The 15,575-nt window shown below is 42.2% G+C and overlaps 1 protein-coding gene across 4 annotated transcripts in view; it reads right to left on the bottom strand.

Annotated features, from left to right (window-relative positions):
• LOC117160183 (pancreatic triacylglycerol lipase) overlaps nucleotides 1-15,575 on the bottom strand; it is a 60,171-nt gene that overhangs the window by 12,084 nt on the left and 32,512 nt on the right. The window contains exon 1 of one of the 4 annotated variants that reach the window (XM_076625366.1): nucleotides 11,633-11,940. The exons of 1 other annotated variant lie outside the window; for it this stretch is intronic. In XM_076625366.1, the coding sequence (XP_076481481.1) occupies nucleotides 11,633-11,634 (2 nt within the window). In that variant the 5' untranslated portion in view covers nucleotides 11,635-11,940. Of the gene's footprint in view, nucleotides 1-10,936; nucleotides 11,068-11,632; nucleotides 11,941-15,575 lie in introns of those variants that run through there. 2 more of the 4 variants (XM_033340741.2, XM_076625364.1) reach the window with 2 other exon arrangements.

The following is a 15,575-nucleotide window of genomic DNA, read 5'->3' as shown; positions in this document are numbered from 1 at the left end:
AGCCGCGTTCCGCGCGAAGCCCGTGCTCGTTTCCGCAAGAGTGGTTCGAACTTTTGAAAAAACTTGACCGTCCAGAGGTCAAACAACAGCATGCGATAAACCGTTTCTTCGTCTCTCAAGTTCACGTGCACCGAGTCGACACACTAACGATAGTTTGTCACGTTGCACGGTTTTAATTGGAACGATCCAGCCTACATCGAGAAAGAAGGTGGCGAGAGGGGTAGCCAGCGACGGCCTCGAGTACCGGCCGCAAGTGGAACGAGTCTCGGACGGTCGTTGCTCGCAACAACCTTCTATCCTGTTATTAAATATATTATATAAAAGCGCAAGAAACGAGACTCGATTTGCCGCGAACGTTCTACTTCGATTCGCTCGGATCGATTTAGAATTAGTTGGAAACTGCCAGATAGAGGACTACCAGACGGAATTCCATAAAACAAATGGTGGATATTAGACACAGACGAGATCTAAGCTCGACTTTCCCGACGATTTCACGTCCGCTTACTCAGCGATTATATCGGACACGCGTCGCTGTAATCTCGTCGAATTCGACGACCTTGCAACGACGACGAACAAAAGTATTTACGGCTCTACAGGACGTACAGGGTGTAGAGCGCGATTAATCACGGTGCAAGTTGCGAGAGGGCGATTTCTCGTGTAATGGTAAATCATTTTTCGTTTCTGTTCGCGATCCGCGATCGATCGATCTCGGATCCGATATCCGCGTGTCGTCGCTCGCTCCGAAACGTACCTACGAAGCCTCGCGTCGACTCTGTCTCAACGCGTCGCTCTACGCTTTCCACTTACTTTCGCACGGAGGATCGCGATTTTCATTACATCCGCTTAAAACGTTCGTAAAACGTTTGTCACTCGTTTCGGTATGTTGATACACTGTTCAAAGTCCTCGAGCATGGGCATGCGTCTATGACTCACCCGGTATTATACAACTCGATTTGTCGGCCTTCCGCGACATTAATCGATCGTGTTGGTTATCCGGTAAATGTCAAGGTGATTGCCATCGTCTTTCCGACGAAGCTACGTACAGATGCCGATTCCTCGGGAATAATTGGCCATTTTCTTGTTCTCGCACGGTTACGATACATTGGAAGCAATCGGCTGCTTATATATACGATATAACGAAACATACGTATCGTGTACTAAATTGCCCTGGGAAAATTCTTTAGGAAAATTTGGTAAATAGCGATATAACGAAACGCGGTAAAAGTAGGAACCGCGGTAAAAGATAGGTGGAAAGTAATAGTAAAATATTAATCACGTTCGAGAATAAAGTTTGTAACGCGTATTACAAATCAACTTGCGTAACGAAATTACTCTCGAGCGCTCGTAAATGCGTGTATTACAATAAGTATAATAACATTCGCCACAAACCACGAGAACGGCAATGTTCGAGCTGTTGGGAACGAAGGAAAGGCAAGAAAACGTTAGCAGGTGGGCGAATTCGACTTTATGGAGCGTTTCACCGCGGCAAATGGGTTTCAACGATAAACCACAATAAGACGTATTTGGCCAGAAAACGTGTTTCTCGATAAATCAGCCGGGTTCGTGCAACTTTCAAAAATTTGTATTTCACTCTGTATTCAGTTTTACTACCTTGCCTCGCGTTCCACCGCGTATCTTGCATTTTTCAACGTTAATTAATTTGCTTCTAATCGACTAAAGTCGTTTCTTCGAATTGCTCGAAGTATTATCGTTTTCACGCAGCCTTATACTTACTTTACATACTTTGATAGTTTCTGCTCTTTCTAGATATATTTACGAAACGTTAGATTTTGTTATAATCGATAATAACGATCGACGCAGTTTGTTTGAACGTAGAACAGGCGGTTTCTTTCTTTCCTTCGTTTCTCTTTCCTTCCTTTTTTTTCTCTTCATTTTTCTTTAAGGGAAACGCGTAAGGCTTCGAACGAAATGCTTTGTCATATATATTATCATATAATCGATCTATTTCCTTAGCACGTATTGCGCGTAAACACGTAGCAAAATAAGTTTCTGGCGCAGGTATGTTTACAATAGCGTGCATCGTTTACCACCGCTGGATTGATAGCTTTCCAGCATACGGCCTTTACACTGACCTACATATCGGACGTAACGGTGGCCGTTGGTTGGCGCGCAACGAAACCATGTGCTCGCTACCATCCACCGTGTAACCCTATCTACGCAATGGCGTTTCCCGTGCTCTTTCACATATTCCGGATAAAATACGTTTAATTTTGCAGCAGAAACTAGCGAGAATGCACGGTGATAAGAGTGACAAGCGCGAACCGAGTTCCGTTCGAAAACTTGGATATCGCATTGCGAATTTTTACAAATCCGTGGTCTAGTTGCGAGATTCGAAGAAGAATTTGAAAACGCGTAAAGTAAGATGGTGTTTCGTAATAGCGCAGTGGAGCTGGCTTCCTGAAAGAACAAAACCCGCAACCATATCGCAACACCGAAGAGAAAGAGAAAGTGGATTTTGTCACGTATGTAGCTTACACGCGAGTAACTGATTTTCAGAATGTACGTTAAGAGATTAAATCCTTGAAAAAAAAAAAAAAAAAAAAGAAAAAGGAAGGTTTTACATCCTTGCACCTTCAACTTCACCTTTCGATATTTAGCTAGCAAGACCTCGACATCTTGTAAGTTGGAATTAAACGCGATGATCGAAAAACAAATAAAAATCAAATTACGAAATATCGAACAAACTTTGCTACTTTAATCGACGGAAACACTTCTTACGTTGCTAGTAGTAGTACGACTATTTTTTCTACACTTTGTACCGTGGCACAAGCGTAAACCTTGGTCAAGACACCTTCTGTCTGAGATCTGTTCGGCAAATCAAACTGTATTTGCTTTGATTCTCCGGGTTTCTGAGACGTTATTACGTAAGTTGCTCGATGACTAATCATTGCCATTGAAACCCGATACCGACCTAAATCCAAAAGCTCGAACGGCGATGGGTCGAAGGAGATGAAGAAAAAATGCGGATTTTTTCGTTCGTTTCGTAACGTACGGCTTCGATGGCAAAGAGGTTCGTTGTAAGAAAAGTGAAAGTGGCGAGTCTCCGATTAAACGCCTCTATTAATCAAAATTAGCGAGTTCCTCGAAGCAATTAAACATTGTGCACAAAATCGATTACAATACGCGATAAATTAGTTGCACCGCGGATGGAGATTTTCATCGATTTTCATAGGATCGAAATTGGTGCCAGTTGGAACGTTCGGTCGGCAAAAGGAGAATTTTTGCGTTTTGCGTAGAGTGCTTTGTGGATTTCTGAAAGTTGTCGGCAGAAGTCTCGCGTCGATAGTTTAATTTATGTGGCAAAGTGAAATGCGATTAGCGATAGCACGAGCTTAGTTTGTATTCATTCAGGAAAGTTGCTCGAATAGTTTGCATTGGATCGAAATTTCCTTGTTTTAATTTCTGAAATATTCGAATATTTTATGTCGGAAAGATTTGATCATTTTGCCAAAATTTGTACATATTACGCGAGGCGTTTGGATTCGTCGAATGATCAAAATTTTAATATCGAAAAAGAACTCAACGACAGATTTATCAAAGGACGTCTTCCGTCCTTGATACTTTGGTCGCGAATAATCGCATATTGAATACCACGTTGCTCCGCTGACTTTGCAGTTTCTCTTTCTCTCTCTCTCTTTCTCTCTCTCTCTCTCTCTCTCTCTTTCTCCAGGATCGTGATTACTTTCTAGTTCAAGGGATCATCGAGATACGACGTAGATGCGACGATCTCTAGCCGCTAGAACACGATGAACTTGTGAGTTACGATTGAAATTCAGCGGTCATGGAACGAGTTTCCACTTTCCTTTTCGTTTATCGTTCGGTTCGACGTGGCAAGGACATTTAATGGGAAATCGAAAGAGTAACTGGTCAATTTTTTGGCGCTACGAGAAATCTCACTCGAGCAAGATGCACCTATGAGTTACGATTGAAATGCGGCGGTCGTGCAACGAGTTTCCACTTTCTTTTTCGTTTACGACTCGATTCGATCGTGAGAATATTTTACGAAGCGTCGAAAAGCGCTTGTCCATATTTCTCGAACTTTGTTCGTTTGGTTAGCCGATCGTTCGTTATTTCGAACATTGCAATCCTACGGAGGGGAATTACGAGAGAACACGAAGAAATAAATCGAGAGAGATTTCACGGATGGTTTATCGCGAAGAGGCGCACTCTCGATAGGAGAATTCCGGCTAAAAGTAAAATCCCTCTCAGCGATACTAAATAATTTCTATCTAGTTATCTATAGTATTCTAGCTATACATTTCTACAGATATCGATCGAGTTTACGTAAAATTAATTTGCAAGCAGCACGCAACGCGTCAGAGAACAAACGCGTCGTAAAGAGGCGAACGATTCGATTCTTTTAGAAAAAGACGATCTCTCGCGAGATGATTCCTCGGATAACGTTTCGAGAAAATGATCCAACTGAATCGCGTGATGGCAGAGCGCAGCGATCCATACGGATGCGGGTGAAACCTTCGCGTAACGTACTTCCTGAATCCTTTCTTTTCGTTTATTTCGCGCACCTTCTTCCCATACGTTTCTTTGCCTTACGCGTTGCATTCGTCATTTTCGCGAAAATGACCATCGTAACGCGATTCGCGCGTCTCGCGATAGCGCGCGGTTGTTGAAGTTTCGATCGTGCTTGCAAGAGCGTGTTGCGCGTTGCGTTTTGCGTCACAAGCAGCCGTGCATCGAATGCTTCCTGCGATAAACAACGCGTATCTCGGCAAGAAGATTTTCAAATATCTCCAAGGCAGGCAAAAGTTCCATTCCATTCTAATCTCGCGTTAAAGCACCGTCTATTCGAGATATCATCGGAAATCGTCTGAAAATGCAAGCTACTCGCCGCGTAATTGCCCATTAATAAATCGCGTCTCTCATTTTCTTCGTCGAGATAGCAATGCCACTTAACTCGATGTGATCGAACGAAAGCCTGGAACAGGTAGGTCGCTGCTCCCTTCCGATCCATCGACGATATTCTACATTTTGAAATTTCGAAAGAAAAGAAATTAAGGCGAAGCCGTGGAACCGTCGCGACTTTTCCGATTTCGATGCTACTTGAACTTTGACGAATACTTTGATGTTGCGAGGCTCGACGTTTTCAACGTATTTCTGCTTCGCGTGTAAGCGTCGGTGGTCGCGGCCATAGTTTCCCAGACACAGCGGAGTGCCGTATTATCCGAGATGCTTCGAGTCTTAACTTCGAGCGAGTACAGTCCTTATCGACGTAGAAAACGAATAATTGGTATTATTTTACGAAATAGAAGAAGCGCTATCGTTTCGAAAGCGAAAAAACCCGAGCCAAACCCGATCGATATTGTAGCGGTTATTGTTATTATTATTATTACTATTATTATTACTGTTGTCGTCGTTGTGATTATTATTACAACGAAATATAAAAGTTTTTTTTACAGCCTCGTATAGCCGGTTACCTCGTAAGCATCTCGTAAGCTCTATTCGACGTTCGTTTATTCGACGACCGTACTGTAAACACAAAAGATAAGAGTTACGTTATACCCGCCTTATACGTCCGCCTTAAGCCGACGATCGATACGAACTCGCACGCCGTTACGGACGCACGATCATAGGCAGAATTCACTGTAGCGGTACCGATAGCTTTTTGCCAATATCTCGGAAACTATGGCAGATATAACGAATCACTTTTATCCTCGTTCCATCGTGGGATTTTAGGAAAGTTGAAATATCGGTTAATCGAGTATAAAACTAAACAGGCGATAAATAACCGAATGGTATTTGTTTCGAATAGTATTTGAAAAGCTTGTTTCGAGATGTCGAGCGTTTCAGGCTTGCAAGTAGGAAACGCTAAAGACTGAAAACGAAGCGGAGAAATCAGGAAACCGACTCGTGGAGAAATATTCGTTGGGCGTTGCGAAAGAAACGTAAGGATTGTAAAAAGAGCAAAGCAAGTAGTGGTTTCGGACGTGTAAAATCGGAAACTAGCCTCTTCCTGGCGAAAATGACTCGATGGTTAAACCCGTTAACTCGTGCTCCGGCCGCGGAAAACACAGAACGTAATTCGGCGATCGTTGCTGTGTTCGTCGGCGCTAAAGGACGCAAAACAGATGCAATTCACGCAATCACGAAGAAATCTGCTCGTTCGATTTCGATTCCACCAGTCACTCTCAGCTCGTTTCCTAGTTCCACGGAGATCGTAAACGTTTCTTTTTAACTTTGTCCGCTCGTTACTTTCGTTTTGAGTTTTTTTCTGAAAGTATCATTCTCTCGTGCTCGGCAACCGATTTTCGAACATTGTACTTTAACGTTGAAATCGTCGTATATTTTGTAGGCAAACGTTTGCTTCCTTATTCCGCTATTAATTATTATTATCGAGTATTGTAAAAATATCGATCGTATATTTCTAGAAAAGATCTCAGCGTTGAAAGTAATCTATCCATATTACGTTCCAAGAGTAAATAAACTTGAACAACGGTTAACAGTTTTTTAATTACACGCCAATTAACTTAATAATTTCGCAACGTTTTTTACCAAACTCTTCCGTCTCGATAAGAACGTTATTCCTCGAATTTCTGTACCTTAACGGTTAATTATCGTCGAAGACGAGACTCGCTCCTCGCTTTTTGATCTTTTGTTTTATCGCGTAATTGATCTTTCTAGTTTCCAGCCGAACGTAGATCGTCGGAAAATTGCTAACAAAACTGACATCGCGTTTTCTTCGTTCCAAATCTTACTTCGGGTTCTATCGTCCTTTTATCTACCGAATTGTCCTTACGATGATCGAACATCGTAAATTACATCATCCTGTCGTACGCGTCACGACACAACGAAGGAACGTGAACGCTATGTCCCTTTCGGATCTTTCAGAATCTATGGACGTGCACGCACGCAAAGAAGCAAAGCGTTACGCTCGTACAACCCTCGTGCAACGAACTATCGACGAATAAATGGGATAAAGTTGAAATTTAGTTAGGATTTGAAATTTTCGAAAAATGCAGAAAAACGTTTGAACGATAAAAGGGAGAACGATCGTCGATAAGATGACCTGTAATCTCCTGTAAACTGGCCAAATGTTTCTGGCGGCGTGGTCCGCTTCGATCGCGTAAGATAAATACGTATATTATTGGTCGACGATTCAGAGTGGCCAGACGAAGAGTCTAGAATCTAGAATCCTTTGATACACACGCCTACGTGCACGTAGGCATGTCTCTGGAGAAAGTATGAAACACTCGCTAGTGTAACCCGTAAGCCTGGCTTTAGAGAGGCCTGCTGCTCTTTCCTCGCTAGCATTGGAAAATTTGTGCTGATTTATTTCTGTCGTAGCTTCGGTTTTTCTAGATGTCGCGACCCTTCCACCAGCTTCGATGTGATTTTCTTACGTTTGTAAAATAGACGTACAGTTGGTTCGTTAAACGTTCGATTTCTAACGATTTTCATTTCGTTAAATGCTAGGCAGTTTATATATCGATGTTCGAATATTAAAAAGTAGGGGTACACGCGTAAGTGCTAAACTATCTAACCAAAACGGTATACACGAATGTTGGAAAATTTGAGATAACCTACATCGGTAATACCTGTAAAGAGAATTGGTTGTAATGTTAGAAAATTCACGTAGGTAAATGTTAAAAAGTAAGAAATTTGCGTATATAGATGCCAAATTTACGTGCGACTCGTAACGATGACAAACTTAAACTTTGAACGATAAATAAATATTTCTTCCGCAGCTTTGTATCGTCGTGAAAAACGGTATTACACTCACTCATTGGCGTTTGACGTTCGATATTGACATAAACGGATCTTTCATTTCTAACGGTACAACGCTGATCGTAAGTGAACACGCATCCCGTACGTCGCGTTATTGCCAAAAAAGAGGAAACGTTCTTGTACTCGATATACGTCGAGCGCGAATATATTATAGCTTTGGGCAGCCGAGTTACAAAAATCAATTTGCGATTCCAGTTTTCGTGAAAATCGCACAACGGTGCGATTTTATTACTTCTACCCTCGACGAGGTTGTGGCATCTTTTGGCGGACGTCTCGAAAGCTAAGAGGCAGCTTTTTATAGAATTCGAAGCGACGTAAAAGCGATACGAAACGTGGGCTTACAACGTAACGGGGAAACGTAAGCTACTGCTATCGTATAATCTATTTTCATTTCTAATAATATAATTTCTGTAATTGTAACTTAAATGTAGCTTTATTTACGTTCGAATGACATAAATGTAAACGAGTTCACATTTTTTACTATACTAGAGATGTCTTAGCGCCGCCTTCGAGATTTGTAGTGTATTTGGCATGCTGTTTCGCAACAAAATGGGTAATTAAAAGTAATCTAATCGTTTGTACGTATGTGTCTAGATAAAATACAAGTAAAATAGAGATTTATCATATTACAAGCAAAAACTTGAGCAAACAAAGCAGAAGAAACAGGGACGAATGGATAGCGGCGACGTGATCATCCGGGACGAAAACAGGTACAAAGGAAGAATCGATTTATGTTTTGGAAACGTCTTATACGAAAGAAAACACGTTGCCTTTGCCACGACCAGCACGCTATCCACGTTCCAATATAGTCGAAAATTGTATTACGGAAATATGTTATAGCAAATATGTAAGCAACGATTTACGTTTCGATACGCGTTAACTTGCAGCATCGCTCGTTCGATTATATTTAACCGACGTGTCGGCAGAAAGACACGCTCTGATAGTTTAGAAGAATCGAAAGACAAATTACGTATTCCACGATGCGAGCAGAGTATCCGAGGAAGGAGTATAGAGGAAAAGATCGATGATAGCCAGATGCGGTTGTGGGGAAAGGGTTAGACGATTGTGAGTAAAGGAAAGGAGATAGATAGATTACGTGGACAGAGGGGGGAAGAGAACCGATGGAATATCGCGTAGAAAAGGATAGCGGGTCGAGTAAGATTTGCGAATATTCCAATTATCTCAAGTATCGTTATTTGCCATTAAAGTATCGTAACGGTGTACACTTGGCGCTCTTTTTACGCGATTCTCTCTTACCTCGCCTTTATCTATCGTTTGTTTATCGTCTATTCGCTTTTACACGGTTGTTTTTCCGACGCGCGTTCAAAGAGTCTCGGGCACCTCCGACTTGAAATTAGAAATCGATAACAACGAAGAGCGTTAGGTGGGAGCGAATGGTACGCGAAAGAATGGCTATGAGCGAGCGGCAGTACGTAAGTGAGATACGTATGTAGTTTCGAACGTCGAACGAACGAATTATGACTACAATCGAAGTTGATAAAAAAAAAAAAAAAAAGGAAGACAATAACGAGAAAGGATAAGGAGAAATACGAGCAACCGATAACCTGGGACGTCGTTTCGCTGTAATACCTCGTACGTTCTGCGCGATTTCAAAGGATACGATAAAAGGATATAACGAGGAATTAAAGAGAATCGCTCGTAGAAAACTTGTATACTTTATGACGCAGTCGAAATTCGTGAAAAAGAGAAGCAGAGGATGCCGAATTCCGACGTGCCACCTTTTATTTGTAAACAAAACTCGATGTTCCGTTCGTATCGGATAGATGGTACGGACATGATTTTTATATTTTTCTCTGCAGAGACGACGTTAAACACCGTACACCGTCTTCTAGCGTTATTAATAACTATTTCGAACAGGGAATTGATATTCATCTCGATGTAGTATACGCGGTCACGTTCGAATATATCGATACCGTTGCAAGTTGTTTATTACGCGCTTCGAAATATCCTGTTGGCCAATGTTGCCGAAAACAACGCCAGAAACCACGACACCACGCTACGAACGCCATTTAAACTCTCGTTTGACAGCGTGCCACGAATTCGAATCGTCACGAATGGAAACAGCGAACGTGATTCGAATGGACGAATGATTTTGATGCTGTTTTATCCAACGATCCGGTGTTGGTTGGATCCGATTGAACGATACAGTTATCAAGGTCAGTTACCGGCGAGATCGACGCAAGAACATGCGATTCGTGATTTTGTAACGTTGCTCGATGCACCGTGGACGAGATTCGGATGTATAACGAGTCGTTTAACGTTCGTTTTATTCGTTCTACGTATACCGTAATACTACGAATCTAAGATCTATCCGCTTTAATTCGTTTCGATGAAACCAAACGAACTAACGACAAAATTAACTAACTAACCAACGAAACTAACGACAAAAGGAAACGCGATACGGGTTTACTAATTTTCGCTAGTAACGCGCAAAATAAATTAAGCCGATCGAAACGAGGAATTCCAATTTTTTAGTATCTTCGAAATAAAAGACTTATATTTTGCGGAATATAGAGCATCGTGTATTTTTCTACAGAGACACGTCGGATCTAAGGAAGATTAAAATTTCTAATTTCTCTTACGAAAATAGACGCTCGTTCGAATTGTTCGAATTGTATAAAAATCGTAGAGGAAAGCATTAATCAGCCGATCGTCGTGCATTCATCGTGACTGTTGCTTTCACCTTTATACACTCGGTATTTCGCCAGCTGTACTGTTACTTCGTCCTCTAAACCATCCATTAAATCCTTCGTTCACCGCGAACCTGATGCGGAAACCTGCTACCACTGTTCGATGCTCGATGATCTCGCGGCCCTGACACTCGCGCTCTCCACTCTGCTATGTGGTTACTTTAATTACGGTTAACAACGATCGTCATCATATCTGACGTCGTCAAACAGATTTGAAACGCAGTTATAAAATTTACACCAATTATACGTGTTTATACAACGATCGTTTTCATCCCGACTAACGGAATTTATTTACCGAATATTTAGAGGCTCCTAGTGTTGGGTAGTTAGTAGCCAGTAGGTACCTAGCGCCAGAATACCGTTCTACATTTTACACTCGTCTAACAAATATTTTAGTATACCTCCGATTATCCTACCATCGTTCTATTATCCGTATTATCCTACTATATTCACAGTCTACTTACAACCTTCTTTCCAAGCACCATTAAATTCAGAAATGCTTTATCTTGCTAGCGAATCTGAATATCCCGAAGAAATTTGCAAGAAATTGCAAGTTCAATTTCTTCGTTTCAATTTCCTTTATTTATCAATTTGTAGGCTTAACTCGACGCACGAATTCCGTATATTTTCGACACGTTGCCTTCGCAGCCGCGATGCATTGCGATATACATTTACCAAAACGTTTAACTTTTGCGAAATATCGTATCGTGTTTGCCAACTTCTTTTCCTGAGCCAATTATTATTATTAGCCAGGTCATTTGCATCGTCGACAATTTGGTAGCTTACGAAAATCTTATCTCGGTCGTTGTACAGAAATCCGTTGAAATCGATCTCGTTGAAACAAAACGATTAGGTATTTCGGCCACCAGTGTAAGTTGCCAATCATCGTGTTAATCGCTGTAACTGTCTTCTTTAACGGGATCGCTGCTACGTTTCACGAATTCGCAGACAGACCTGTTCCTCTCGCTAGTTTCGTAGCCTCCGATTTAGACACAAAGTTCTTAAAAACCGGTTAAAATGTTTTCTTCGGCCGGACATTTTCGTCGCCGATCGTTGATCTTCCGATACCAATTTTGTCCGGAGCTCGTATTTAAAACCGATACGGTGCGGTTAAGCGTCTCTTCTCCGGCAAATATTATCGGAAAAACGATTCTACTCACATTTTTCAAGTGCGTCTATCATGTCACAGGCTCACGTGTCTCTCGGTCTCATCGTGACGATGACTACTACTGCTGCGGTCCAATGTCAGCCGAAAAACGCTCGAGTGTTCGGTCGGTGTGGTAATTCACATGACAGTCTACCGTGGTATACCGATGGCAAACTGTTCGCGAGCTTCCGTTTTCCGTGCAACGAAGACTCGGACTCTCGACCGACGAAACACACGAGAGAAATCGATATCGACCGGATCCTATCGAAAGGATGCGACGCGGTGAGAGGCCGACTCTCGACTGAACTCGGCGAGCGTGCAGCCTTGCAACTTTAACGTTCCGAAATCTCCAGTCCACCACCTGGTTGTTCTCCTGCGAATGGTGGGGAATGCAGACAGATTCGCCGATGCGGTGTACTCCTCGGAATAATTGGCTGGTATTCCTCGATCTTGCTTGCAATTCGTTTTAAAGAGAACGGCGTGGTCCGAACTTGTTTATCAGTTTCTTTAAACCAGATACGGTACGTTTACACGCAACGTATCGAGGAGCGTGGCAACGATATGGACGGATTTTGAAATTCCGATTTCTTTTCTTCGGCCCTTTTCTACGTTTGTTTCGGCGAGTCAGGCAATCGTACACAGGGATAGTTGCGGCTTGAGTTCCACGAGTTACCGAATCACGAGTTACGGTATCGAACAAACGCGATCGCAAATTCTACGACGAAACGATCTCGTAATGGTCAAATTTGTTCGCGAATATTCTGTAATGGAACGCGATCTTGATAAAGGATTATATAAATCAAAATGTCTGTTTCTTATTACATATCGTATCAAGCTTCGACAGTTCGAGGCTTCGTGCTTGCGTCTACTTGATCCACCACCGTAGTAGCGTTATTGGCGGTTCGGTTTATTCCTGATGCGGCAAATTCGACGACCTTGATCGAGAAGATATCCTACTTCCTCTTCCTGTTCAACGATCAGGAAACACATTGTTAGGCGTTCCACCAACGCACGATGTTACATAGTCGGAATATTACCGATTCCTTCTATTGTAACTTAACGTGTCCTAGCAACGGGTGTTCCGTGTTTGACAAACTTGAATAATACTAAACAGCGTTATTAGCGTGAATTCGTGTCATGCTCTCGATCGAGTCGACGATTATTGTACTATGTCGAGTCGACTATTGTACGTGTAAGCGAATATGTAGCGGAGAATTATATTTTAAGTAAAAATATGCTAAAGCTAAAGACGAATCAGACTAGACGAGGAAAAAAGTAGAATCTTATATTTACGGGATAAGCGATGAATTGGGCCTGAAAATTCAATTTTTGCACGGGGGGTGGAGTACTATATGAAATACCGCATGACAGAAATAGAACAAAAGTATAATAAAATTGATGGTCCTCGACGAGAAAAAAGGGCTATAATTTTTTCATTTTCGCTATCGAGAGAAATATCTCCTTTTCGATATTTTTACTTTACCGTGTTACCATTTCGTTATGGCTATTTTCATGGCTGCAGTTTCTCTCGGAGCAAGCAGCGCGTTTAACGACAAATGTTTTCCGATCGTAAAAGCGAAAGAATTCGATGGTGCAACAGAGAAATTCTCGAGAAATTACTTAAATAGTGGTCTTTCGTCCCATTAACGCTAGCATTAGGCTTTACGATAACGAAACGTTGTTTCTCTTCGTGGCGAAACACAACTACGTGTACTTTGAAACAGTTTAAATTTTACTTTAAAATTAGCTTTTCATTTATACAGCCGATATACCCGAGCCTCTAATTGCTTTGAACCAAACTATTTTTCGTTCGATTCTTTGGACGATTTGGAAAATTTACTTTACGCAAATTGAAATAAAGATAAAAGGATAACGACTTTAAACGACGAACGATTCTAGCTAACTCGTTAATTTAGTTGGTTTAGGTAATTATTTAAAAAGAAATCGTTATCGTTAATCTTCTTCGTATTTCCTAAATCATATTTTTCATAGTTTCTTCGGACTTGAGAGTGGAATAACGAGGGAAATAAATGAAATAACGCGCAAGTAAGACGAGTCCTTTTAACAGCTACGACAAACACTTTGGAGTAAAAAAACGTCGCTCGGGCCAATGAGAGACGTTCTTTTACATAATCAGACAGACTTGGCGCGTAAACTAGAAATCGCGAAGCGGCGAGGTAATTGAATCGAATTGAATTGAATAAAACCGCGCGCGGAGCACTGACTTTCTCTCCGGATCACGTAATAAGTCCGAAATATTATACGTACGCGCGCATATGTCCAAGTTATGTCATCCTACGGTTTCTTCCCTTTCGTTTTTCTCCCTTTGGTTCGAAAGTAAAACGTCGTATTCGACTCGCCTCTCGGAAAAACAACGACGCGATTTGCGTGCTCGATAATCGGTGCCCGATAATCGTGTAACGTCAATTCACATCGGAGACACCAGGCCACACATCGCGGACAGGATGTCTGCACGTCCTTGGCGCGTACCCTCGATAGTCTCAAGTACCCTCTTGGAATTTTCATAGTTAAGGTCCTTCGGACCGAGCGAGTACCTCTTGTCTTAGATTTCCTTTTACGTTTATCGTTTGCCACGCGTTAGCATGGAAAGTTGGTTTTCCTCGCATCCTCCAACCGTCTTATTATCCAATCGGAGACGGTGCCTACTGCCCTCGCTTCCTTAACCAAAATTGTCATCGACGAATCCGATAGTCCCGTGTCCTTGGACACACCCACCCCTCAGACACAGTATCGTCAGTAAGACTCGCTTATTCCGTATCCTTGGAATAGTCAACGTATCTTTACCGGTCTCTACCCTTGTAACAGTCGCGTACCTAACGCATCAGTGTAACTAAGTTTTATATAACGTGGTTGGAGTGAATTGTGATTTATGTTAATTCAGCGTGTATTCCGTTGCGTATTTAATTAAAACAAAATTAACCTCTACTCCGCGATCCTTTTCGATACCCGCCCAGCTCGGCTCCCTCCTCGTTCGAAACGTCCTCTATCCTCGAAAATCCTCTGCAAATTCCCTTTTCAAGATTATCCTTGAACACCACACAAACCTTTTTACCGAAATCTCATCGCATCTCTAAATCTTCCTTCCGAAATACGTAACCTTGCACTTGTATACTTCTGTAACGTTACCTGTTACTTCCTTACTTGTATTTGTTAGTCGTTTATTAGCCTGTAATGGGCGAGAGCGTAACGCAAGAATGACGGTAATAAGACAAAAAAAAAAAAAAATAATACTTTATTAAACGTGGAAGGGGGCACTTTATCGCTCTCCTCTGACTCCGCCACCGTACCTATCCACGAGTGCGAATCGCAGGGTCACCGATCTGCAAATGGCAGAAAGAAACAGATTTGCGTCGCACGAAAGCAGCCGCCAAGGTGAAAGAAACACGCGGGCATAATCACGGTGAAAGGAAGCTCCGCCATTGCTCTGCGCCGGAACCAAAGCTATTATTCCACCCAGATGACAGAGACAGACTGCGGAAAACCGTTCCGCGACGTTTGTAAAGGTCGCGTTTTTCCGCTCGAGCAAGACCGTTTGCGTGCGTGTCTCGCGTCTTTCATAGCGTCTCTATGAGTCGAACGAGGACGAGTTTGTTTTCTTTCCTCCAGGCTAAATTACTACGAACCTCGTTGCAAGAAGATTGACGTTATGCCGAGGATGAAAGCTGAGATTTGCATAGTGCGACGTTCAGTCGGATGGCATCGTGGGAATTCTAACGGAGAGCTGTATCGTACGGTATTGTGTGGCAGGCTCTCTCTGCTTGGAATCTCGCTCTCTCGCTTCTCACCCGTGTCACGATTTTTTAGTTTGCGTTTTGAGCTCGTTACCACGCTAAGCTCGCTATGTTATGCACGTTTATGGGAAATTTAAAGGAACAAAGATTTTTTCCGCTTCGCAATCGGCGCTATTTTACGATTCTTCCTCTTTCGCGATTCTC

Source organism: Bombus vancouverensis, chromosome 16 (genome assembly GCF_051014615.1).
Source record: "Bombus vancouverensis nearcticus chromosome 16, iyBomVanc1_principal, whole genome shotgun sequence".
Lineage (NCBI taxonomy): Eukaryota > Metazoa > Arthropoda > Insecta > Hymenoptera > Apidae > Bombus > Bombus vancouverensis.
This window is presented reverse-complemented; position numbering and strand designations above follow the sequence as displayed.